This window comes from Marmota marmota, unplaced genomic scaffold (genome assembly GCF_001458135.2).
Source record: "Marmota marmota marmota unplaced genomic scaffold, marMar, whole genome shotgun sequence".
Lineage (NCBI taxonomy): Eukaryota > Metazoa > Chordata > Mammalia > Rodentia > Sciuridae > Marmota > Marmota marmota.
This window is the reverse complement of record NW_025999891.1, coordinates 2,381,782-2,405,967: the sequence shown is the minus strand read 5'-3', so window position 1 is coordinate 2,405,967 and position 24,186 is coordinate 2,381,782. Positions and strand designations below refer to the sequence as shown.

The 24,186-nt window shown below is 45.1% G+C and overlaps 1 protein-coding gene, 1 long non-coding RNA gene and 2 other non-coding genes across 4 annotated transcripts in view; 2 read left to right on the top strand and 2 right to left on the bottom strand.

The window, feature by feature from the left end:
- The window catches only part of Nxn (nucleoredoxin), a 145,096-nt gene that overhangs the window by 99,741 nt on the left and 21,169 nt on the right, over nucleotides 1-24,186 (top strand). The window contains 3 exon segments of the mRNA XM_048793331.1: nucleotides 20,378-20,495; nucleotides 22,678-22,811; nucleotides 23,344-23,444. Coding sequence (XP_048649288.1) covers nucleotides 20,378-20,495; nucleotides 22,678-22,811; nucleotides 23,344-23,444 — 353 coding nt within the window.
- LOC125613349 overlaps nucleotides 7,972-24,186 on the bottom strand; it is a 40,059-nt gene continuing 23,844 nt past the window's right edge. Inside the window, exons 5-6 of the long non-coding RNA XR_007343890.1 lie at nucleotides 10,155-10,162; nucleotides 7,972-7,984 (exon numbers count right to left, since the gene is read on the bottom strand). This is a non-coding gene — a long non-coding RNA (uncharacterized LOC125613349). The remainder of the gene's footprint in view (nucleotides 7,985-10,154; nucleotides 10,163-24,186) is intronic.
- Nucleotides 10,395-10,466, bottom strand: Trnaa-agc. Its single transcript has one exon. It is a non-coding gene; the product is annotated as a tRNA-Ala (tRNA).
- Trnav-cac lies at nucleotides 18,377-18,449 on the top strand. The gene has a single exon. It is a non-coding gene; the product is annotated as a tRNA-Val (tRNA).

The following is a 24,186-nucleotide window of genomic DNA, read 5'->3' as shown; positions in this document are numbered from 1 at the left end:
GAGGGAGGGAGGGAGAGAGAGAGAGCACGATTGAGCTGTACTAATTCAAACAAAACTTTTCAACAAATATGTTTATAAGTAGAACTTATGGGATCTGGGGAACATTTTACCCATGTTTAAATCCCGAAGTAGCAAGCAAGTTCTTAGTAGCCTTTGAGAAGATATCTCTGATTGAGTAGAGAGCAGACCCTTCTTTCTGCTCATTACCCTGAGCATAGGTGTCCTGTAGTTCATTAGGCAAAATCAGACCCAGGAGATTGAGGGGCTGCCTCTTTCTTATTCTGTTAGTATATGAAACATTTTAAACTCTTAAAACTCTACCAGGGTGAGCAGATGAGAACATTCAAAATCTGTGTAACTCAAAAATATCAACAGCAAGGTCTCCCTTCCCAGTACCTGCTATTACGAGAAATTTCAAGAACCTGCACAAACCATTATTATTGTTGTTATTGTTATTATTTGGTACCAGGGATTGAACTCAGGGCCACTGGACCACTGAGCCACATCCTCAGCCCTATTTTATATGTTATTTAGAGACAGGGTCCCCCTGAGTTGCTTAGCGCCTTACTTTTGCTGAGGTTGGCTTTGAATTTTCCATCCTCCTGCCTCAGCCTCCTGAGTTGCTGGGATTACAGGCGTGTGCCACTGTGCTCGGCACAAGCCTTTATTTTTACCGCAAGCCTTCTTAGTGCCAGACACTGTGTTGGAAGCTGGGGTACACCCGTGAGCAAAGGATCCCCTGCCCTCACCGAACTCCAGTGGGGAAGACACATTATTTGACAAGTCACACAAATACAGTTTATGATGGAAATTGTGATAAGCCCTATGACAGAAATATAGCAGGACTTGGACATCTAGTGAGTGACCTGGTCAGGTCTTGAGAGCAGGCAGTGGGCAGAGAAGTCTCCCCCCTGAGGAAGGGATGTCAGACCTGAGATCTACATACCTGGGAGTGGGAAGCATATTTATAAAGGGGCACCATGTGGGAAAGTGTTATGTGGCTCAAATGTCAATAGGCATGATAGTTACCTGGGAGCTCTCTTATACTTTACATTTTTCAAGCCTCATCCCCAGGCAATCAGATTTGGTGGGGTCTAGAAATCTGCATCAGTCCAGGAGATTCTGATATAGGTGGTTCCTGCAGAAATAACCGCATTAAACATTGTTGAAACTCTTTTCTTACAATTTGCAATTCGTGCTGGAGACAACTGCAGGCGTCCTTTGAAAGAGTGGGTATATTTGGTTTGGCATAAGCATAATCCCAGCTGTTCATGGGCATTTACCCCCATTCTTTGGCCAGGGCTGCCTCAGGGAGCAGACAGTGATCGGTCCCTCCCTTCTTCTTTCTGCATCATCCCTACTTTCTGCTTCACACTTTCAGGGACCCCAGCCCCAGATTCAAAAATAACTCTTAACTCTCAGCTCTGGGAGCCAGGTAAGGAAAGCAAGTTGGTCCCCCCAGTTCAAATTTTCTGGACATCAGTACAGACATTCAGATATAAGTCTGTCTTTATCTGGGGGTAGAAAGGTTAGAGAGACAACTAGGATGAGTTCGGGGAGCAAGACACAGCTATTAGCAGGAGGGATCCTGGGCAAAGAGCAGCCTACTTTCTTGTCAGTGGTGAGTTTATGATGTTCCATGAGGGTGACATCCCTGGCCGTGGCTGAGGCGGGTTCCCTGTGATGGGGCTTGTGGGGAGGGGCTGGGATGCCCAGATGGCAGGAAAACTCACACTGAGCCAGCGGCATCTCCTTGGCAAAGAGCCTGCTGGGTGCTGTCCAGGTGTAAGCCTGCTCTCTGGGTTCCTGTTCCCTTTTCTCACCACTGCCTCCGTTGGCACAGAGCCTCAGGAATGTAAGGTGTCCGGACTGTTACTGAGATTGGCGCCCCTGACTGAGCTACATCATGTTTTTTTTCCATTCTCCATTTCCAAGTCTCTGGTTTTATCAGAAGAAAGTTTTGATGCAGTGCTCCATCTTTAAACTTTGGGAAAACTTGCCAAAAACTGCTTTTAAATAGAGAAAGCAGACCCCAGAGTCTTCAGGCAGGAAGGGCTAGATCATGTTTAATAATTGGTCTTTTTCCCCCCCCCAGTAGTACCCAGGATTGAACCCAGGGGTAGGCAAGCACTCTGCCCATTATTTGGTCTTTCTTATTTTTATTTTGACACCCTCTATTTAGGGAAAACAATTCTTTATAGCAGTGTAAAATTTCCTTTCTATATATATATATATATATATTTTGTAAGTATTTAAAGCAGAATAAGTAAGAGCAGAACTGGGGGCATAGATTTGTGGTATAGGTGAATGCCAGAGTTGGGTTAATATGGTCATAGAAGAAGTCATCTGGATTTCGCCTCTGGTTGAATCCTCACAGCAAGCCTAGAGGCAAGTAACTTTCTCAGGGAAGTGAAGTGACATCACAGCATGGCCAGCTTCACCACTCTGCCCTCCAGCCAGCCTGCCCTTCATGGTGACTGAGGGATGTAGTGGGCCTCCATAGTGACCCCCATCCTTCCTTTTTGCTCCCCGCTTGCTTTCTGAGCATTTTCTCCTCTGTCTGCAGCCTGAGGCTGCTGGTGGGGGAGCAGACAGAGCTTGCCTCAGCCCTTGTGCTGGCCACCTCATCTCAGCCTGGCGAACGCTGGGTCTTACTGTTGCTTAGCCAAGAAGAGAGCTCAAACATGCCGGAACCCAGCTACTCAACTGAATTTCCCTGCTTTTGGACATGAAGACTCTTCTATGGGTGGTCTGGAGACCAGTTTGAAATGTGTTGACATTTAACAGTTCGGTTCTGCTAAAGGTTGACAGGATTATTGTGCTCTTTAAAATGGCCAGCCTGTCCCAGAAAGTCCGGGCTCCTTATGGAGAACTCATTTGAGTGTGGTTTCTGTTCAGAAGGCCTCAGCAGTTCAAGTTTCCTAAGCAAGCCATTAGTGGCATATTCAAGGTCTGATTCACTGGGACACTTCTGTTCTAGAGGAGAAAGTCTCATTGCAGTCTTACAAAGTACACCCTGCCATTTAAGTTCTGTGATACCAGTGGCTTTCAGAAACCAGCACACAGGAAAGTGCTGGCACACCTGGTCTAGTAGTGTCTGTGATCTGTATTTAACACTAAAGTTGGGAAACTTGCTGTGTCTGCTGCTGAATATCCTATGTGCTGTCTTACTTCAGGGATGGCTAGACTGGGGGTGTAGAGACTACCATGTGCAAGGCCCTGGATTCGAATTTCAGCAACAGGAAAAAAATACCCTTGGAATGTGCTATAGAAGACATGGGATTTTGATTTTTTTTTTTTTAAAGTAGCCATTCATCTTGTCTGTGAAAGAAACCTCAGAATTTTTTCCTTACTGATTCAGTTCAGGGGCACCCCTGGAGGTAGACAGTGCAAAGCCTTCTGGGGAGAGAGCTTCATTATGGGAACTCACAAAAAGGGGTTTTTCTTGGTGAATTTAGAAGTTTGTTCACAGCCACTTTCCTTGGACTCATAAGCCAGAGAAGCAGATTGATTTATCTCATATCTGCATCCATATGAAATATATGCTATATTTTAGGCTTATATATAAGAAGTACTATATTTCTAGGACTGATGGTTGGCAGGGAGTAAAGAGGCCCTGGGACTAATTTGCTCTGTCATCTTAGGCAACTCATCTTGCACCAATCTGTGCATCCCTAGCATAAGAAAGAGTTTCCTCCTTGTGACCCCAGGGTTCTGTGGTGAGGATAGAAGAGTGACACAGTAGTCTAGTCCCTCCTTTATCTGAACTTCTGTTTTCTATGGTTTTAGCTAGCTAAAATTCGAGAATATTGCATGGATAGTTATAGAAATAAATAATTTGTAAGTTTTAAATTGAGTTTTGTTCTGAATAATGTGATGAAATCTTGCACTGTCTCTAACTCCATTCCACGTGAAATGTGAATCATTCTTTTGCCCATGTATCCACATTGTATATGCTACCCTCCCATTAGTCACTTAGTAGCTGCCTTCATTATCAGCTGAATTATTGTATCATGGATGAGTGTATCATGTTGTATCATGTTGTATCATGATGAGTGCTTCATTAAGATGGAAAAGGCATTAAATTTATGTATATATAAGAAAAAAACATAGTATATATAGAGAGTTTGGTACTGTCCTTGGTTTCAGGCATCCACTGGGAGAAGGGTCTTAGAACATATCCCCTGCAGATAAGAGGGGCTACTGTCTATGAGGAAGGGATTTGAAAAGATTCAGAGTGTCATGTAATTTTTCTTTATTATTTGCTCATGTTTTAAGCAGGAGGAGTTTCATGGTATGCATGGAATCTCCGTGCACAGATATACCCACACATCTGTCTTAGTTAGGAGTTGTTTACAAGGAACAGAAATTCACTCAAGCTGGCATAAGTAGATTTGGTCAGATTCTCAGAATACAGTCATTAATCCCATGGACATCCAGCTTCAGGAAATGGAGTGCAGCTGGGACCAGAAGTGGAATTTCAGAAGCAAGACTCTCCCATCCTCTTCGGGGCTACACAGTTTCTCTTGTTTCCTTCTTTCTGCCCTCTGTCTCTCTGGTGTCTTTACACTGTCCCTCCTCTGTTTCCCTGTCTCTCTCATCTCTATTTCTCTCTGTTTGTCCTTGGACCAACAACACTACTCCTTTTCCCACCCTTTACTGAGTGCTTGGTCTCCACCTTCACCCTCGGCACCCTCTACCTTGTTGACATCCCTGTCACACTTAGGAAATAATCATTATTTGTTTTCAGGGATAAAACTAGTCTGCAGAGGCCAAGAACTTGAAGGGAGAGGGGCCTCTAGCTGCCCCAAGGGCTGGCAGGATTAATATGGCGCCCCCTGGTAACATACTTGTACATCTGATCTGACTGAATCCAAGTCCAATTCCCAGGAAAGAGTGTGATTGGTCTTAGTGTCGAGTGTTCATACCTGCTGTGATCACCTATCGTCTAAGACTGGAGCCCATGGAGGAAGCATGGCCCTAGGCTCATTGTTGTCGGGGATGCAGGTGGGGCAGAGACAGCAACCCAGGTGGACTGACCAAAAAGGAAGCAGGTTTGGGTATTTACCAAACTCTTCCTCCCTGAAGGCGAATACAAACACTTGGTGGGCTTGGGATACTCATTAAATGCCTATTAATGACAATGACCAGGCACATTCTTGGATCCTGATGTGTTGCTGAGCACTGTCCTGAAATGTGGCACTTGACCTATCCAGGAAAACTCAGTCATCCTCCCACCCCTTATGTTATGTCCTTGGACTCTTCTTCACCCCATTTCTCTAGCTGCATCCTAGCATCCAGGGGCATTTCTGCCGTTTTCCTCTTTCTTATCACCTTCCAAAGTTTCAAACTGAGAGCATTTAAACCAGCGAAGCAGGCGTCCTGTGTTTTTTCTCAGTGTGAGGCATTTGGAACCAATTGTGTAGTGGCCCCTTTGAGCTTAGCTGTTTAGAAGTGAAACAACACATATTAATACTGCACTGTAAAAATAAATGTCTTTCCTGCTAGAGCCTTGGACTTTTGTGTTTCAGTGGAAACACCCATCTAAATTTCCTGCTTTATTTTCTCTTAAGGGCTAGGCAGGAACCTGGTAAATGCTACTGTTTGTCAAATTTTGCCGATGTTATGCAGTAGCAGTACCTTTCGGAGATAAAAAAATCACTACTCAGTAATTGAAAATAAATTGTTGGTGGTTGACATCCTGTTGAGAATGACAGGGGCCTCAGAGAATCTCTGCTTGATTACTAGCGTTTCATCTTGGATTCTCCACTCACCTGTTTTATAACAGCTTTATTTAGCTATATTTCTATATTGAAATGTAGTTCTTTTTTCCCCTTATTCTACATAAATCACTTGGATGCTTAAATTCAAGGACATGTGTTTGCGGCTCTCACACATCTGTCTTGAATTTCATCTTTTCCACCCTGTCTTTTGCTTTCCAAACAATTTACCTCCCTCTCTCTTTCTCCCTGCTGTTACTTATTTCATTGTGCTGTGGAATCCTTTCATTTCAAGAGCTGGTGGAGGGGACTGCAAGCCACAGTCCATTTCTATATAAAGACATCTTAGTACGTGGCAATCGCGGCTCCTTAGTATGGGATAGGATTCCTTTCACTCAGGACACAGCTGGCCCCTCGCAGCATGGCTGATGTTGTTTTCAGAGCTGAGGAGGCTCCTGGCTTGCTGGGTTCCCAGTGAGGTGACGCTACTTGTCTTGGACCAATCCAGTCCAATTCATGGAGGGCCTTCATGTGCCAGGCTCCCTCATGACTATCCTCTTTGATCTTTTTTTTCCAGACTAGGAATTTCTCACATCATTGTAAATGTTTCCTTTCCTCTCCTTGTCATTTGGCCCGGGCTCAGTGGGGACTTCCTGAAGCAGGAAAGTGGTAACAAGGGGTTTATAACTGGGCGCTCAGAAAGTTCTGCCAAGAAACAGAACTTTCTATGCGGGGAGGGCCGGGTGGGGGCTCTGGTACAAAAACCCCGATGAAATAACCACCAAGTAGGAAATTGGAAAGAGTGCTGTGCTGAGTGCTAATGGCTGCACAGTGGAACAGGTACGGATGGCGCTGAAGTGATAAACATTGCCGCCACTCTCCCAAACCACATTTCCTGCTCTTATTTTCATTCTGGAGAGTGGACATGGAAAAGCTCAGCCTGCTGATTTGTAATTTATGGCATTTGGTTTAGTAGGCGTTATGCAATCACATTCCGGATCTACTGGAAGCTGCACAGTGTTTGGAGACTATTTGCCTGATTTCTTTTCTGGATAGCAACTTACCAAGTGGCTGTTGAGGAAGAAGGATGAATGTGTGAAAACGCAACAGAGGCTTGCTCACTCCCCAGGCACTGGTAGAGCAAGCAGATTCTGTCGGCCTGAGGGCATCATCAGGGCGTCCACTGAGGACCCACCACCTGTCAGGCCTATAAGGATGATGACCGCAGGATTCTGGAAGGGTGGAATGCTGCCTTGCCCTCCACCTGGTGGAATCCATCTAGAAACTCCCCTGTCTCTGTGGTTCATGCCTTTGGCCTTTTTCTCATTGGACCTTTTCACTGCAAGCACCAGGGACTGGGGGTTCTATGGCGAGCAGAGAGGCCATGCTGGGCGTGTCCTTCAAGTGCTGTGTTTGAGAGTTGGTGGAACATCAGAGCCGTGGCTCGCCTGCTCAGCCAGAACTGACAAGGCTAGGGAAGCCCTGTGGTCCTGTCCTGGGGAACTTGCATTAATACTGTTTTGGGGTGGGGGTGTCTGTTTTTAGATGAAAAAAGTTTCTTCAGTTTCTTGGTATTATTTTCTTTTCCTATTTAAAAAAAAAAAAAAAAACGACAGAGAAAACTTGTTGGCGCATTTCTTGCAAGTTCCTTCATCAGCTGTAGGCAGTTCCCAAATTTAATTACCTTATATGTAGTACTGAGCCATGGCGTATAGGTTGGTTGTGGTAAATTGGTAGCATCTACCACCTTTCAACTAAGGAGGGTCAAGGTGGGCCATATTGCTGCCTGAACAAGCACATTTTCCAGCAGATCCCCCTGTATCTACAAGGCATGGCGCTTTCTCTTCATCATTCCTAGGCTTCCTTTCTGCCTTTCTGTTTTGTTTTAACCTTGTAAGTCCTATAAAGATCTGGTGTGAAAACAGAATTTGTTCCTCATTGAAATGACCTTGGCATTCTGGGTTGAGCTTGTTTAGTAACATATCTCTCAAAAAGGATTTTAGATCAAGGTCCCAATGTTCAAGCAAAAAGGCACAACTCAGCCTGGTACACTGGTGCATATCTGTCATCCCAGGGACTCCAGAGGCCGAGGCAGGAGGACTACAAGTTCAAGGCCAACCTCAGTAACTTAGGGAGACCTTTAGTAAAAAGGGCTGGGGATACAGCTCAGTGGTAGTGTGCCCCTGGGTTCAGCAGTACCCAATGGAGGGGAGGAGGAACAGCACTATTCAGAATGAACTTGGGCAAACTTGAACTCTTTCCCGCTTATAACTGCAGAAGAATCCACAGTGACCAGCGACATAAGGCACAGAAACCCTATCCCCCAGTAGAAGTTATTGTCTTTGGGGCTGGGACACGTCTCTCAGATTTCAGACTCACTCTGACTCTGGCTCCTTCTCCCCCTCTCATATGAAAACTGCAAGCCACTTCTTGAGAGCTTCCCCCTCTGCAGTCTGTTATTACAAACCACCCCCTCGCTTTTCCAAACCACTCTGCCCAGTGGAGGTTTTGATACCAGATGGGCTATAGGAAATCCCTCCGTCAGCTTGTGAGAACTGCAGCATGGGGAAACCCGGCAGCCTTTCCCTCATCTGCAGTGCTGGCCGGGAAGAACCTGGCAGCCATATGCTGCTTTGTACTCCCAACAAACTGCTCATCTCCCGGCTCATTGAGTCATTTGGGCAGGAAGTCACATGGCTTAGTAAATGAACCTCCTTAATGGGGGTTACAAACGATAACGAATTCCAAGTGTTGGGGACCTGGGGCTCTCCAAGCCAGCCGTGTACTGGAGTAATTCAGAGAGATTTTGTATTTCTGCACTTTTGGAAGTGTGGAGAGAAACCTTGTACATGTCTATCTTTGTATTTGTAGACATTGCCCACAGGCCTTAACATCTCATAATGTTTAATTGTTCTTGTTGCTGGGAGCCAGTCTGAAGGTGAAGGTGTTGTTCTCTGAAAGGAAGTTTAGTGGCCTAGTTGCTTTTCTTGTGACTCTCGAGAAGGAGGCCAGGAGGGCCCAGGTCTCAGAAATGCCTTTGTTCCTTCTTCTTGGCGTCTAATGCTGGTTGCACTTGGAATACAGCCTCTTTCCCATGTTCACACTCCATCCTCAGCAGTATCCCACTGTGGCCTTCACCACCAGGGTCATAAAGCTGACAGCCTCCAAGCCTCATGAAGCACTGCTTCATTTTCTACCTCCTTGAGTCTACCTGCATGGTTCAAACAACCCCTGTATTTTAGGGGGTTGTAGTTAGAACTAGGGACTGCATCTTAATGGAGTTTTAGCTAATGTGTGTGTGTGTGTCTTTGTGTACTGGGGATTGAACCCAGGGGTACTTTACCACTGAACTACATCCCTATCCCTTTTTATTTTTTATTTTGAGACAGGGTCTCACTAAGTATCTCAGGCTGGCCTTAAACTCGAAATTCTCCTGCCTCAGCCTCCCAAGTCACTGGGAATGGTATGCTACCATGCCCAGCCTAGCTCCTATTTTGAGAAAGAAGGATCCTTGGACTGGATACCAGCCCAGAAAGAATCTGCCTCTCTGGAATGAACTCAGGGCCATGTTGGAAGGATTGCAGATTTGTCCTGTTTTTGCTTTTGCCCCTCTCAGAGCCGGAGCTGGGGAAGGAGACTCCTCAGCTTTCCCCTTCCTTTCCTTACCCTCTGACAGTAAGTCTCTTATATAATAGTTTGTATTTCTTTGGGTGGATTATGCTGACCCCCACCCCCTGCCAAGGTACCAATGGCACTGTGCTGTCCTTAGCAGCATAGTCAAATGCTGTGTCCTCAGTGCTCTTGCAGCCAGCAGCACTCATTGCCCTAGCACGGGCTCCCTGATCTAAAGTGTGCAAAGGCACTGTGGTGCCCACTGTGTACCAGGGACAGGTCTAAACACTACCTTTGTATCAATAAGTCTCCAATAATCTAGGAGGTAGGGACCATGGTACCAGATGCAGCTGAAGAGTATGAGGCTTGGGGAGGGTAAGGCATTTGCCCAAAATGTCAGAGCCCAGGATTCCGACCAGAGCCATTGCCCATGGCCTGTGCTCTCACCCCTGCCCTCTACTTCCTGCCTCCATGCAGTGGAGGATTGGGGGCTGCCAGAACACAGTGATCCTCTTGAAGCAAGGCCTTAGGGGACAGTGGTAGTTTTGTGTTCAATCCGGGAGGCATAGTGTGCAGCCCTTTATCCTGGGAGTCATCAGGGCATCTGTGAGTACTTTGGAGGGACACATGAAGATGGAAGCTTGTATAAACCAGTGAGGTGTGGGGAAGGCTGGCAGCTGCGGAGGTTAGACATCCCCCTTGGACAAGGGAACAAAAGTAGCCTGTCAGATCTCTGTCTCTTGCACTAGCAGCAAAATGATTTCTGTTGTAAAAGAGTACCTTGCAAGCAGATCGAAGCCTTAAGACTTAAGAAGTCCCTACACACCAGGCTGAGGTGTGCACGGTTGTCTTCTGGTCTCTCTGTCTAGACAAGTTCCACATGGACACAAGGCCCCAGAGGTCATTTCCCTTGGAAATGGGAATGTGTAACTGGACAAGGGGCCTAAATGAAGACGATACGGGACATCATACTTTTCTACTTATGGCCAAGGAGAAATGGAGATATTTTCTTGAGGGATCATCTTCTTCCTGTTTTCTTCTTTTTTTTTCTTTCCTTTCTTTTTGCAGTGCTGGGGATTGAACCCAGGACCCCTTGCATGCTAGGCAAGCACTCTACCACAGAGCTACACTCCAGCCCCATATCATCGTTATTTCTGGCTTTTATTGAACACTTACTATGTACCAAACAGTACTCTAAATGTTGCACGTTTGCCCAGTTAGTTCTCACACTGACCGTGTGAGGTAGTGTTGTTATCCTCATTTTACTCATGAGGAAACTGAGGCCCTGAGAGGTGATGTAACTGGCCTCAGGTCACCCAGCTGGTATACAGTACAGTCAGGATTTAAGCCCAGGCCGTCGGGCTCCAGAACCACATTCCTGACCACTTGGCAGCAGCACACTGCCGTCCAGCAGTGCACCGACTAAACGTTTGGCTGAAGGAGGATCAAACTCATGCTGAGCTGTTGGTCCTGGCGGCTGCCCCTGTTTAGAATGCAGGTGGTCATATGGTTGAAATGGGCAGGGTGTTGGTTCAGCATGCAGAGCCCTCCCTGGCACAGTCACCACACTAGGATGGAGCCAGTCTCCCTTCCTACCCTCTTTGTTTGCCTCTTCTAGCACTTGGCAGCTCTGCCTTATATTGTGCCTGTGTGTGTATAGTTGTAGCTCCATATTTTTATTTGCTCTGGTAAAATAGACAAAACAAAATTGATCTTTTTAACCATCTTCCACTTATAAACTCTGTGGGTCCTGAAGGCAGGTGCGGTGTTTCACCACCCACATACCTGAACCTTCCCTGCCTCCACGCAGCACTTTGATTAGAGTGTATTAAGTAAATCACAATTTAATAAAACCCTGTTGGATTGCACAGCTTAGCCAAGTCAACTGTAAATCAGTTAGAAAACTCACTGTGACTTAAAGGAATGAAGAATAAATGTTTAATGTCTCATCTACCCAGTCTTTTCTTTTTAATACAGTAGCAGAGAGGACCCAGAAGAAGGGCTTGTGGCATGTTTAATGCCTGATGTCTGCAGGAAGCAGAGTAGACATGTTATATTCTAAACCTCACAGTCTTGTGACCCTTGGGGGCATAGGTCCGAACGAGCTATAAAAATCCGGTGTCATCATTGCAAATCCATTAGGAGCTCTTTGAATTCTCATAGACTGGTAGTGGTTCTGACTGGCTGGGCCCAGCCCACCTGCATCTTTTTCTTGGCCTCACATGGTTTGTTCTGTGACAACTCTGGGCAAAGGAAAGATGGGAAAGTGAGTAGCACACAGAGGTCAAAGGCACCATCAGATTAAAAGAGAAGAACAACTGTATTGAATCATTTATTCTACAATTTAAAGAACGTTCTGGCCCAGCATGGTGGCACACACCTGTAATTTCAGCAACTTGGGAGACCGAGGCAACAGGATTACAAGTTGAAGGCCAGTCTCAGCAGATTAGCAAGACCCTGTCTCAAAAAATAAAAAGGAGGATTGGGGCTGTAGCTCAGTGGTAGAGCACTTGCCTGGCATGTGTGAGGCACTGGGTTCAGTCCTTAGCACCACATAAAAATAAAGGCATTCTGTCCATCTACAACTACAAAAAAAATTAAAATAAAAAAAGAACTGAGAGTGTATGAAGCTCAGTGGTTGTGAGCCTCTGGGTCCAGTTCCCAGAGACAGAGCCAGCCGTCAAGTTCCCAGTACTGCTAAAAACTGGAGAGGAAGGTGGGAGGTGGGGGAAAGAGGGAATTAAAGAAATAAATAAATTCTGGGCCCCTAAGGAACTAGGAGGAGACTTGGTAGTGAAGAAGCCATTTAGAAAACTGAACTTGATTGCTTAGTCAGTCTAACTGACCCAGGACAGTGTTCCCTCCCTCCCTCCTTTCCTTCTATTCCTTCCTTCCTCTATTCATTCGCCCATCACTTGTTGAATGCATAACATGCCGAGCACTGTGCTGGGCCAACTGCTCTACCAGGCTGTGAAAATGACAATAATAGGCCAAATCACACACTTGGAATCATGCCTCAAGAGCAAAGGGGTCAAAAATTGGGTCTGAACTCGAGATATGAGAACAAACTCCTATGGGAGCATTTAGTAGATGGTGCTGGGATAGCAGTAACAATAGTAATAGCTGGTAATAATAGCAGCTAACACATATGTCATATTGTACCTAGTCTGTGCCAGGCCTTATTCTTAAACATTTAATGTAACTCATCTAATCTTCACAATGGCCCAGTGAGGTGTAGGTTCCGTTACCCCCATTTTACAGATGGAGGAACCAAGAGAGAAGTAAGGTAGCTTGCTTAAAATCAACAACTACTAAGTGTCTGGAGCCTACTTAGGCCCAGGCAGTCTTAGCTTATGCTAAGTAACCCTCAGGGTATATATTCCCTTGACACTGGGGGGTGGGGACAAGTGGAATTTTTTTCTCTCAGACTGTATTTACAATGGGATTTGGTCATGTTTGGTTAGGAAGGATGGCAGACACTTCTCTGGATCTGTTTTTTATGCTGCTCATAGAAAAGGTGGTCTGATTGTGGTCAGCACAGGGTGGAAGGGCCAGGAGCAAAGTGCCTGAGAAGGTTCAACTGACCTGGGCAAGGAGTTTGCTGATTAATCTTCCATCTGTATTAGCTTTGGCTTCACCCCACAGATTTGCAGCAGCTGCTGAGAAGTAAAAGCTTAGCCCCTCAGTCAAGTGCAAGATGCAATCCGTAGCTTGAGAGGCGGGTCCTGTGTTGCCCCGTGAGCTGGGACTTCTCAGAAATCACCAGGTTGTATTTCCCTGTGGTATTTGCGGGTGCTGACTGATCCCTCCAGGGTTTCAGTTTAGCTGGTTTTTCTCATTTGCATTTTTACAGTTTACCAGTTCCCAATCCTGTCCCTTGTGATATTCGCTTGATTGTTTTCTGGGTCACTATAAAAGCATTTCTGGCTAGTGCTCCTAGGATGATAGTTCCAACCACAGCCTTGGAGCCAGAGACGGAGCCAGCCGTCAAGCCCGGGAACAGGAACTTTCAAGTAACTGGATAGCTCATTCTGTCATCCTTTTTGATTTCTGCCAAGTCGAGCTCATATTGTCTCCTCTTTGTTTCTTTCCTATTTCATCTTTGTTGCCTTGCTTCTGAATTTAGCAAACTCCTGAGGAATACTTACATTTCTGGGTGTTGGGTTTTGCTGTGGCATATTATGTTGGAGTCACTTGACATTTGGGTAGCTATGGAAGAAGAGGGTTGAAGATGTCATCGAAATGAACTTTGAGTGGATTTTTTTTCCCCCAGAACAGTCTCTGAAGAGAGCTCAAATATTGGATGTAAAAGTCACTTGGTCTCTCCCAATTGCAGCAGCAACAGTCAGTATAGCTTTTAAAGTGTTCAAGTCGCCACTGGCCTTTAAAAAAAAAAAAAATCTCTTGACACACAGTGGAATGTGAGCTCTTGCCCCCAATCCAGTCTCCTGGTTCAAAGACAGCAGGGCAAGGAGGCGCCTGACTCAGCTCCTTTTTCCCCCCACGCTCCTTTGCACTAGACTGGACTGTATTTCACACTTCGTCATCCAAGCCAGAGTTGAGGAAACCAAGTAGGAATTCCTTTCAGAATCAGATGCAGTGCCAGAGATCCCTTAAGTAGTGTGAAAAGCAAAATCCATAGAGGTAATTAAAAAAAAAATTTTTTTTTCCAGCCCGGCTTGGTGGCACATGCCTATCAAGTCTCAGCTACTCAGGGGACTGTGGCAGGAATTCCCTAGAGCCCCAGAAGTTCAAGATCGGCCTGGGCAACATAGTGAGAACCTGTCTCAAAAGTAAATTCAAGAATAAATTAAATCAGAAATCTAGGCATGAGAGTGGGGGCGGTGTAAAGAAAGGAGGAGACTGGCAAACCAACCATATAAAACAGGCCCTAATCGCTCTATGTTGTAGACAGTTCTTGTGGCAAAATATCATTTGCTGTAGAAGGAAATCCCCATTCTCTGAATAGTTTCATTTATAGCCTAGTTGATTGATTAACTGTAAAATAAAGTTGACAGGGAAACATTTTTTGAAGAGGATGCTGACAAGACAAGGGGGTAATAAGCATAAATCAGATTCCAGTATTAATGATGTGTCCGCTGTGTGGCAATGCTTTTCGAGTGTCTCCAACACACTTCACCTCCTTCCAGTCTCATATTCATCTTGCAGTGTGGACATGACTGTGCTCACAGCAAGACCTGACCTGCCCAGAGCCTGTTCCCATGTCCTCTGCTGACATTTAATAAGGTGCAGGGCCAGGATGTCAGCCCAGCCTCTCCGAAGCCAGTTTCTTTTTTCTACATTACCATATTTCCTCCCTGGGAAGCACTTGTAAGAGGATGAAGAAGCACTGACGATTAAATGCTCTAATAAAATGGCTGGCAGTGTAGCTCAGTGGTGGGGCTTTTGCCTACTGTTTGCCTTGCATGCAGAAGGCCCTGGGTTCAGTCCTCAGTGCTGCAAAACACAATAAAAACAAAATGAAGGAAAAACAAAACCAAAAATCAACCCCCCAAACCAAAAGCAAACTTGAACTTATTTCTTGGGAATGCTTTTTTAAAAAGGGCAGTTAACCTTCAGCCCTGAGTGGTTTGGGGGTGCTCACCTTGAAGACAAAGGTGGGTTAGATTCCTTAGGCACTAATCAGTGCTGAAGGAGTCGAAGACCCCAGCAGCAGCAGGATAATGGCTTTTTATCATCTGCTGTTCATAACTCCATTATCTTACATAGTAAGATAAGTTATAAATGCTGATTCTATTGGAGATTTTTTTTTTTAATTTTGTATCCAGGACAATGTCTTTTTTTTTTTTAAGATATTTATTTTTTAGTTGTAGTTGTACACAATACCTTTGTTTTATTTATTTTGTATGTAGTGCTAAGGATCCAACCCAGGGCCCTACATGCGCTAGGCAAGCGCTCTATCGCTGAGCCACAACCCCAGCCCCTGGGACAATGTCTTTTTAAAAAATTAATTAATTTTAATTTTTAAAAATGTGTTTTAGTAAGTTATACATGACAGTTGAATGCATTTTGAAGCATTATATATAATGGAGTATAAATAATTTCTCATTCTTCTGGTTATACACAATGTGGACAATCCCACCGGTTATATAGTTATATATGTACATAGGGTAACAATGTCTGATTCATTCTCCTATCCTTCCTACCCCCATACCTGCTCCCCTTCCCTCCCTCCTCCCTACCTAAAGTACCTCTAGTCTTCCCTAACCCCCCTGCCCATTGTGAATTAGCATCCACATATCAGAGAAAACATTCGGCCTTTGGTTTTTGGGGGATTGATTTATTTCACTTAGCATGATATTCTCCAGCTCCATCAATTTACCTGTAAATGCCATTATTTCATTCTTCTTTAAGGCTAAGTAATATTCCATTGTGTATATATATACACACCACAGTTTCTTTATCCATTCATTTGTTGAAGGGCACCTAGGTTGGTTCCATAGTTTAGCTATTGTGAGTTGAGCTGCTATACATTGATGTGGCTGCATCACTGTAATAGGATGATTTTAAGTCCTTTGGGTATAAACCAAGAAGTGGGATAGCTGGTCAAATGGTGGTTCCATTCCAAGTTTTATGAGGAATTCTATTGGAGGAGATTTTAATGGCAGGAATAAAGATGAATCAATAATGTAGTTCTCCCCATGGAGATAAGGTCAAGATCTGCACTGAAATAAACTCTTAAGACAAGGGAATCTTTATCTGGGGCCCATAGACCTCCCATGATCAGGCAGGTTCTGCTAACAGGCTTCAAGGGATTCATGAGCTCTGTGAAATTACACATAGACTTTTTTGGTATGTGTATTTTCCCTGGTGAAAAGATCCTTAGCTTTTATCCTCAAGTGACCCAAAAAGGTTATTTTCAGAGGCTTTTTTGGAACATTTGAGGTATCAAGCACATGAAGACACAAAGAATTCATTTCTTATATTCTTAAAAAAATTTTTTTTTGTATTTGTAGACGGCCAGCATGCCTTTATTTTATTTATTTTTGTGTGCGGTGCTAAGGATCAAACCCAGTGCCTCACACATGCTAGGCAAGTGTTCTGTCACTGAGCCCCAGCCCTAGTCCAAGAATTCATTTCTTTAAACTCAAACTTTCCTTATTTTCAGGCAGCATGAGGGAACCCTCAGCACAGGCCCGATGACTTTTCAAGCCTAAGAATCAGATCCTGATTCAGGCATCAAGATCAATAAGGTTGGAATGATTATTCCTGAACCTTCCACACTGTTTTAGAACCAAGTAGTCTTGATGCCACAGCATGAGAAAGATGGTCCATGCCCATCCACAGATAGATACAGCTCACTGATGAATGACACTAGTTCCTAAATAAATCACGATCGTATAAAATTAGACCATGATGGGCTAGTCTATAAAAAGATTGACTTTTCAGTGTCAGGCGAGTTTAGAAGCAATTGTTATTTTTTACTCTAAACCAATGGCCCTTTACTTGGAAACAAAGATCCAGTGATGACCGTGTAAAATACAAGCCAAGACCTGCTGTCTTCCTGAGTCCCCATGGGAAAGAAGGGGGACGGGATCCCTAGGGAAAGTGAGGGCCACAGAAGTTATAAATTCTTAGATCCTCAAGGTGGATTCTGAGAACAATGATATATCTGTGGTGGTTTGCAGCAAGGCAGAGAAAGATGTTAAAATTCTTTTTTTCTACATGAAGAACCCAGAGTAATTTGAGTTCCTCATTATCTAGCTTCTGTTTGGTGGGGCATCTCTACTGAGAGTCAGAGAGGCTGGGCTGCCCAGGAAGCAAAGACCCACCACCAATTCTTTTTTTGGTGGTTCTTGTTATTACTTTTGTTGATTAGTTTGGTTTTTGGTGCTGAGGATGGAGCCCACGACCTCCTCATGAATCCTAAGCACATGATCTACCACTGACCTTTATCCAGTCCTATTTCTTTAAGGCTCACAGGCTGCAGTTTACTTTAGGGAACAGTCTAGTTAACACAAAAAGAGTCTCGTTTTAAGGTACCATTTGCTTGGGGGAACCCCTATGCCCAGAAAAGATATGATCCTAATGATCCTTAACAGTATACACAGGACCAACACCAGGGAGGATTTCTTCTAAGAAGGCAAGGATACTTTAACCTTAGAAGAGCTGCTAATGAAAAATACTACAAGAGGTTAAAATAGGCCAGCTGTGGTGATACACGCCTGTATGCCTGATGACTCTGGAGGCTGAGGCAGGAGGATTGCAAATTCAAGGCTAGTCTCAGCAACTTAGACATCATCGTTGTCATCATCATCATCATCATCATCATCATCATAATATAGTCACACAATCCTGATTCAAGTTTTGGTCAAAAGGTTATGGAAGAATATTTTCTTCTTAACATGTTAAAGAATATCTATCTCAAACCAATGACTAATATTATATTTGCTGGTGAGATCGTTGAGATATGTGCATTATAGTAAGGTAGGAAGATAAGGATGCTGGTTACTAAACACTGTTCTGGAAGTTCCAGCCATTATAGTTCTTTAAAAAAAGGAAATAAATGGTGTAACCATTGAAAAGAAAAAGTAAAGGTGTCTTTACTTAGAAATAGCATGACTTTCTATTCAGATAAAAAACTGCTTTGAAGTCAGAGTATAAATTTTTAAAATGGGCTGTTTCTACAACCCCACCTTCCCATTTATGATCCAGATAACACTGCTTTGTCCATTCATGGACGTTGTTCTTGCCATTCTCTTTCTCTTCAATTTTATTCTCTCTCTCTCTCCTAGATTATCCCAGTCAACACATGTTATCCTACCTTTAAAATATCCTCTCACCAGGTGTGGCAGTGGATGCCTATAATCCCAGCCTTCAGGAGGCTGAGGCAGGATCAATCGCAAGTTCAAGGCTAGCCCCAAATTGGAAAACTAAGGCTGGGGTTGTAGCTCAGTGGAGAAGCACTTTCCTAGCATGTGTGAGGCACTGAGTTCAAGTCTCAATACCACATATAAATAAATAAAATAAAGGTCCATGGCAATTTTTAAAAATATTTTTTTAAAAAATTGGAAAACTGGGGCTGGGATTGTGGCTCAGTGGTAGAGCGCTCGCCTCACAAGTGAGAGATCCTGGGTTCGATCCTCAGCACCACATAAAAAAATAAATAAACAAAATAAAGATATTGTGTCCATGTATAACTAAAAAAATATTTTTAAAGATTGGAAAACTATTGTCAATGATAATGTTGGTGAGGGTACTAGGAAGTAGGCTGTCTCATTGGCTATTGGTGGAAATGTAAAATGTCTAAACTTTCTTAAATGGTGAATCATGGTCATTTTTTACTTTAGTTTTTGTGTTTTACTGTTCCCAATTTTTTCCAGTAATTATTCCCCCTGACTCTCTCACACACACACACACACATACACGCAGGCACGCACACACGAATTACTTTTTAAACCAAAAAAACAAAAACAAAAACATCAATCATTTTAACTTTCCTTTTCTCTCTTTTCCCCCCTTTCTTCTTTCTTTTCTTTTTTCCTCCCTACCTTCCTGGCTGGATACGTGCACAACAAACTTAAGGAAGCTGATCCCAGGGGCAGGATGCTTGCTTGTTGTCCAGTCTCTTCGGAATGTTAGCCCAGGATCAGGTTTCTCTGGAATGATGTAATATCAGTCATTGAAACTGTCTCTGCAGAGGCTGTTTTGTGAACCCACCGGAAATGTGGGGCTGGGAAAAACAGGCAGCCGCAAGCAGGGCCCACCCAGTTTGAGGTGGGGTCCCACAACCTCTCCTGCCAAGATGTGGGTCTTTACAGACAGGGAAGCCTAACATTTCTTGGCACGCCTATAATCCCAGAGGCTAAGACAGAAGGATCACAACATTGAGGCCAGCCTGGGCAACTTAACCGAGACCCCATCTCAAAATTAAACTGAAAAGAACTGGTGGGGGGCTGGGGGTAGCTCAGTGGTAGAGCACTTGCCTAGCATGTGCAAGGCCCTGGGTTTAGTCACCAGTACCCCGTTGGGGAGGGGGGACAATCATGGCCACATGTGCCTTTCCCTCTGCTGCATGCAGTCTGCCTTCTGATGCCTGTTATCCTGTGTCACATCCGTGTCCTGTTCCTCCAGTGCCCAAGCACTTAATATCCCTGTCTAGAAGGGAGGCTCAAAGCTGAGTAGCCGAATCAGTGGGCCCTTGGGCCATCTTCCTTCATTTTTTTCCTCTCTGGAGATGTGTTACCAGCCCAACATTTCATTTAATGGTCTTGCTTTGGGGGCTTGGCAGTTAAGTTTCAGAACAAGCAGGCCCACTTAGAACGGTTCTCACCCATGGCAGTGAGCAAACATGGGCCCACACATACCTGGCTTCCCGCCTGGGCTGTCATGTTCCGGTTTTCTCAGCTTCATCCCTCCTAGACCCAGGGCTTCTGACAGTTTGCACAGCCAACGTGAACAGTCTGCCAGCAGCCCCAAGGTTGTTTGGAGTGGCACCTAGAGCTGTGGGTTGGGGCTGGTATGGGATATCGCTGCCCTGTGTATGGTAGGCCAAATGGCACACATCTTAGCAGGTCTGGTGAGGGGCTGAGGGGGTGAGTGGCACATTTGAACCACTTGCTCTTGTTGGAAAAGCTGTCCCTCTCCCATGGGGCTAAGGGGAACACCACAGAATGGGAAAGCAGGGGAGCGATTGGCTGCTGGTGGGTGGAGATGCTTCCCTTCCTTGCTTAACCACCTGGTGGAGGTTTGATTGTGTCAAACACGTGTCATACATTTTCATGACCATGCGTTTCAGAGAATGTGCCTATGGGAGAGCCAGGAGAGGAGAAGCCTGGTCCTCCATCATCTTCTGTCACAGCTTGAGCCTGGGTGGGGTCTGGGTTCTCCTGCTATGTATCTGCCTCACAGGAGTGTGGGAATTATAGTCAGCTGTCCCTTTATGCCCAGCATCCTGCTTTAGCCCAGTTATTTCTTTATTTACACTTTAGTGATTTTCTCACTCATCTCCTGAGGGTCTCAAAAGAACTCTGCAATTAATCTGGCTTGGATTTAACCCCGACCTTTTATTTTTCTTTTTACAGCTTAAACTTTGGAACAAATACCGAATTTCCAACATTCCATCGCTAATATTCCTAGATGCCACCACTGGGAAGGTCGTGTGCAGAAATGGGCTCCTGGTGATCCGTGATGACCCAGAAGGTGAAGCTTCAGCCTGTCTATCCACACTTATGACCTGACTCCCGCTCCTTCCCCTGCCCTAGCCCCCTCCTCCTTGGTACAGGGAATGCTAATAAATATGTGTAAGTGGGTTTACGTGGCTAGAGAACATTGTCTTGATGAAATTATGGTATTTTGTAGGTCATGGTTAAGATTTTTAAAGGGATAAGAATGTCCCTCTAGGGGACTTTAATTCATGGGCTGAAGGAATTGGAATCTGGAAAAGAAAGTTCAGCTTTGAAGTCTAAGGAGGCTGTTGAAAAGCAGCAAAAACCAAGATACTGACCGCTTGTGCTATTTCTTTTCTTTTCTTCCCTTCCTTTCTCTTTTTTGCCATCCTGGGGATGTGCTCCACCACTGAACTACCTTCCTGGTCATTTCTATTTTTTATTTTGAGACAGGGTTTCGCTAAGTTGCCCATGCCTCCTTCTAACTTTTCACCCTCCTGCCTCAGCCTCCCAAGTAACTAGGATAACAGGCCTGCACCATCACACCCGGCTTTCCAGTGCTTTTCTCAGTAGCAGCTGTTAACTTCACAATCAGAGGCAAACTAAAGGGGCCTTTCTCTCTCCCCATTTTTTTTTTTTTTTGGTAGATGGACACAATACCTTTATTTTATTTATTTACTTTTATGTGTGGTGCTGAGGATCGAACCCAGTGCCTTGCACGTGCTAGGCGAGTGCTCTACCGCTGAGCCACAACCCCAGCCCCTCTCTTTCGAAATTTAAAGATAGATTGAGTATCCCTCATCTGAAATGCTTGGGAGCAGAAATGTTTCAGATTTCAGAATTTTTTATATTTTGAAATATTTGCACAGAGTTTACCAGTTGAACATTCTTAATCCAACACTCTGAAATACTCTGGAATCTTAAAACTTTTTGAGCACCAAAATGATTCTCCGGGCAAGGTGGCGCATGCCTATAATCCCAGCAGCTCTGGAGGCTGAGGCAGGAGGGTTGAGAGTTCAAAGGCAGCCTCAGCAACATAGCAAGGCCCTAAGCAACTCGGTGGGACCATCTCTGAATAAAATACCAAAAAGGGCTGAAAGGGCTGGGGATGTGGCTCAGTGGTTAAGCACCCCTGGGCTCAATCCCTAGTACCAAAAAAAAAAAAAAAGACTCAGATAGTTTTAAATTTCAGGTTAGAGATGCTCAACCTTTCTCACCATCACCATGGCTTCATTGCTGTCTGTGTTGCAGTGAAGATTTAAACACACTTGCACGTACACACATACATACACACATATACCCCAAAGATTGGAATCAAGAGGTTTTTTTTGTTTTTGGTTTTATTTTGGTTAGGAGGGTTGAACCCAGGGGCACTTAGACACTGAGCCTCATCCTGGGGGGGGGGGGCGCTAAATTGTTGAGGCTGGCCTTGAATTTGCAGTCCTCCTTCCTCAGCCTCCAGAGTCACTGGGAATATAGGCGTGCACCACCAAGCCTGGCTCCCCGGAGATTTTTATATTCTTTTATTTCAGGGTGGGCTTGGCCACCTGCATTTTTTAAAACTGGTCTATACTTCTCCCTCTAGTCCTGGATCTCTCAGGCAATTTTGAAGCAGTGGGCCACAGACCACCCTGTAAGAACATATTTTTCTGTAGAACTGAGAGCATATTATTTACTCTTCCGCCAGGAGCTTAAGTGTTATCAGAATGTTGACCATCTGGGTTGGGTGGGTTTTAATCTTTCCTTTTATTAGACTTAAATTCTCACTTGGTTCCCTTAGCTCCAACCCAGACCAATATAATCAGATTCTCTGGGGATGGGGCCCCGGAGCATTATATTTTAAAATTCCCCTGTAGATTTTAACATGTAGTCAGCATTGAGAACGACTGAGATGCTAGGATTTAGATTGCATCAATTTGTGGCTAATGCCTGAGGCAGGGATTCGCAGCCCTGCCCCACCATCAGAATTACCTGGGGAGTCTGCTCAGTTTTGTCCTCAGCCTTGCTTCTGTATCCAGAGGTGGCCCCATGCAGGCTTGGGAGCTGTTGCCCCACAGGTAGTGGATGAGTTCTTTTGTTTGCATGTGAGCTGCATATCCCATGGCTGTGTTAACAGATAGCATTTGATGGTGAAGTTGTCCTGCCTGCAGCTCAGTGGCTCCTGGGCCCCATGCCATAAGGAGGAGTCTTAACATTGCCATCTGTTGCTTTTTCAGGTCTGGAATTCCCGTGGGGACCTAAGCCCTTCAGGGAAGTCATCGCAGGGCCCTTACTTAGAAATAATGGGCAGTCCCTGGAGAGCAGCAGCCTGGAGGGGTCTCACGTGGGAGTCTATTTCTCCGCACACTGGGTGAGTGGTTGGTCCCCCCTAAGTCCAGACAAATAGGAGCACTGATGTCACCACTGAGCTCAGCTGTGGTTGGCATCTGGGGGTGTCTGCTCTGGCAGGAATTCTCTGGCCTTCTTGTCTTCTCCTGCTCCTGATGCAGTGTTGGCATGCAATTAGTGCTTAATGTTATAAATGATAATAGCAGCAAGAAACTAACTTTAAAAAAATTTTTTTTTCAGTGCTGGGGATAGAACCCATGGCCTTGTGTGAGCTAGGTAAACACTTTACCACTGAGCTAAATCCCTAGCCCCCAAAATGACTTCTTTTGATTGATCTGAAAGGATATTCCCCTTAACCCATTCACATGAGCCTTTAAGGGTTCCCAAGGGGACTGTTCTAACCACTGCCTGCTCGCTCACTATGGAGCAGGGGTCCCTTGTGTGCTGAATGTTGGTTCATGAAGAGGAGCAAGCTCAGTTCCACCTCGTTTGTGTCCCAATCTCACTTGGGTCTTCCTCTGATGGCACAGCAAGGTCCTGCTCTTTTCTTTCAGTGCCCACCCTGCCGAAGCCTCACACGGGTGCTGGTGGAATCCTACCGGAAGATCAAGGAGGCCGGCCAGAAATTTGAGATCATCTTCGTTAGCGCAGACAGGTGAGGCGTGCCTGTGCAAGGTGGTGCTGCTTCCCTTTCCCGCGGTGGTTAGCATCCATTTCTTTCACCTTACACTTCTTACTTCCTTGCTGTAGGAGTGGAGGCAGCACTTGGGGAAGGCATAGCTAGCACTTTTGGCAGAGGGCCAGATAGATACATTTCACATTTGCTCCTATAATTGTCTGAAGGGAACCAAGAAAGACCTTTTCTTGCTGTGAACACTGGGGCACATCCCAATCCAGACCTGGGCCATTTTGGATTTGGATTTGTTTTCCAATTTGTTCAAACAGCTTTCTAGATTGTGAGGAAAAGATACAGAGTGGGGAGATGGAAGAGAGCCAGCGCCTGATGGGATCTGACGGCTGTCTTGCTGCACATGCAGTCATTTTTCTTAGCCCTGGTCATGCACTCTGTCTGGGGGCTGTTTGAATCACAAAAGCAAGAAAGACAGACATTCTTCCTGGAGCAAGTTCAGGTCCTTTTAGCCTCAATTTCCTCTGCTTCTCTTTCCAACGTCACGTCACGTATCACCAAGCTTCCTTCAACTCAGAATTCCAGCCCTGTTCAGCCTGGGTCCCCAGGCACTTCTGTCTCTCAGGACGCTGTTCACAGAAGGGCTGCTGAGATGCCGGCATGCGGAAGGCCTTTTGCATATTGTTATGTAACTTGGCACCGCACTATCCCATGCTTGTCTTAATGGCCCACGGTTCCTCCCCACAGCGCCCTGTCTCAGCGTGTAGAG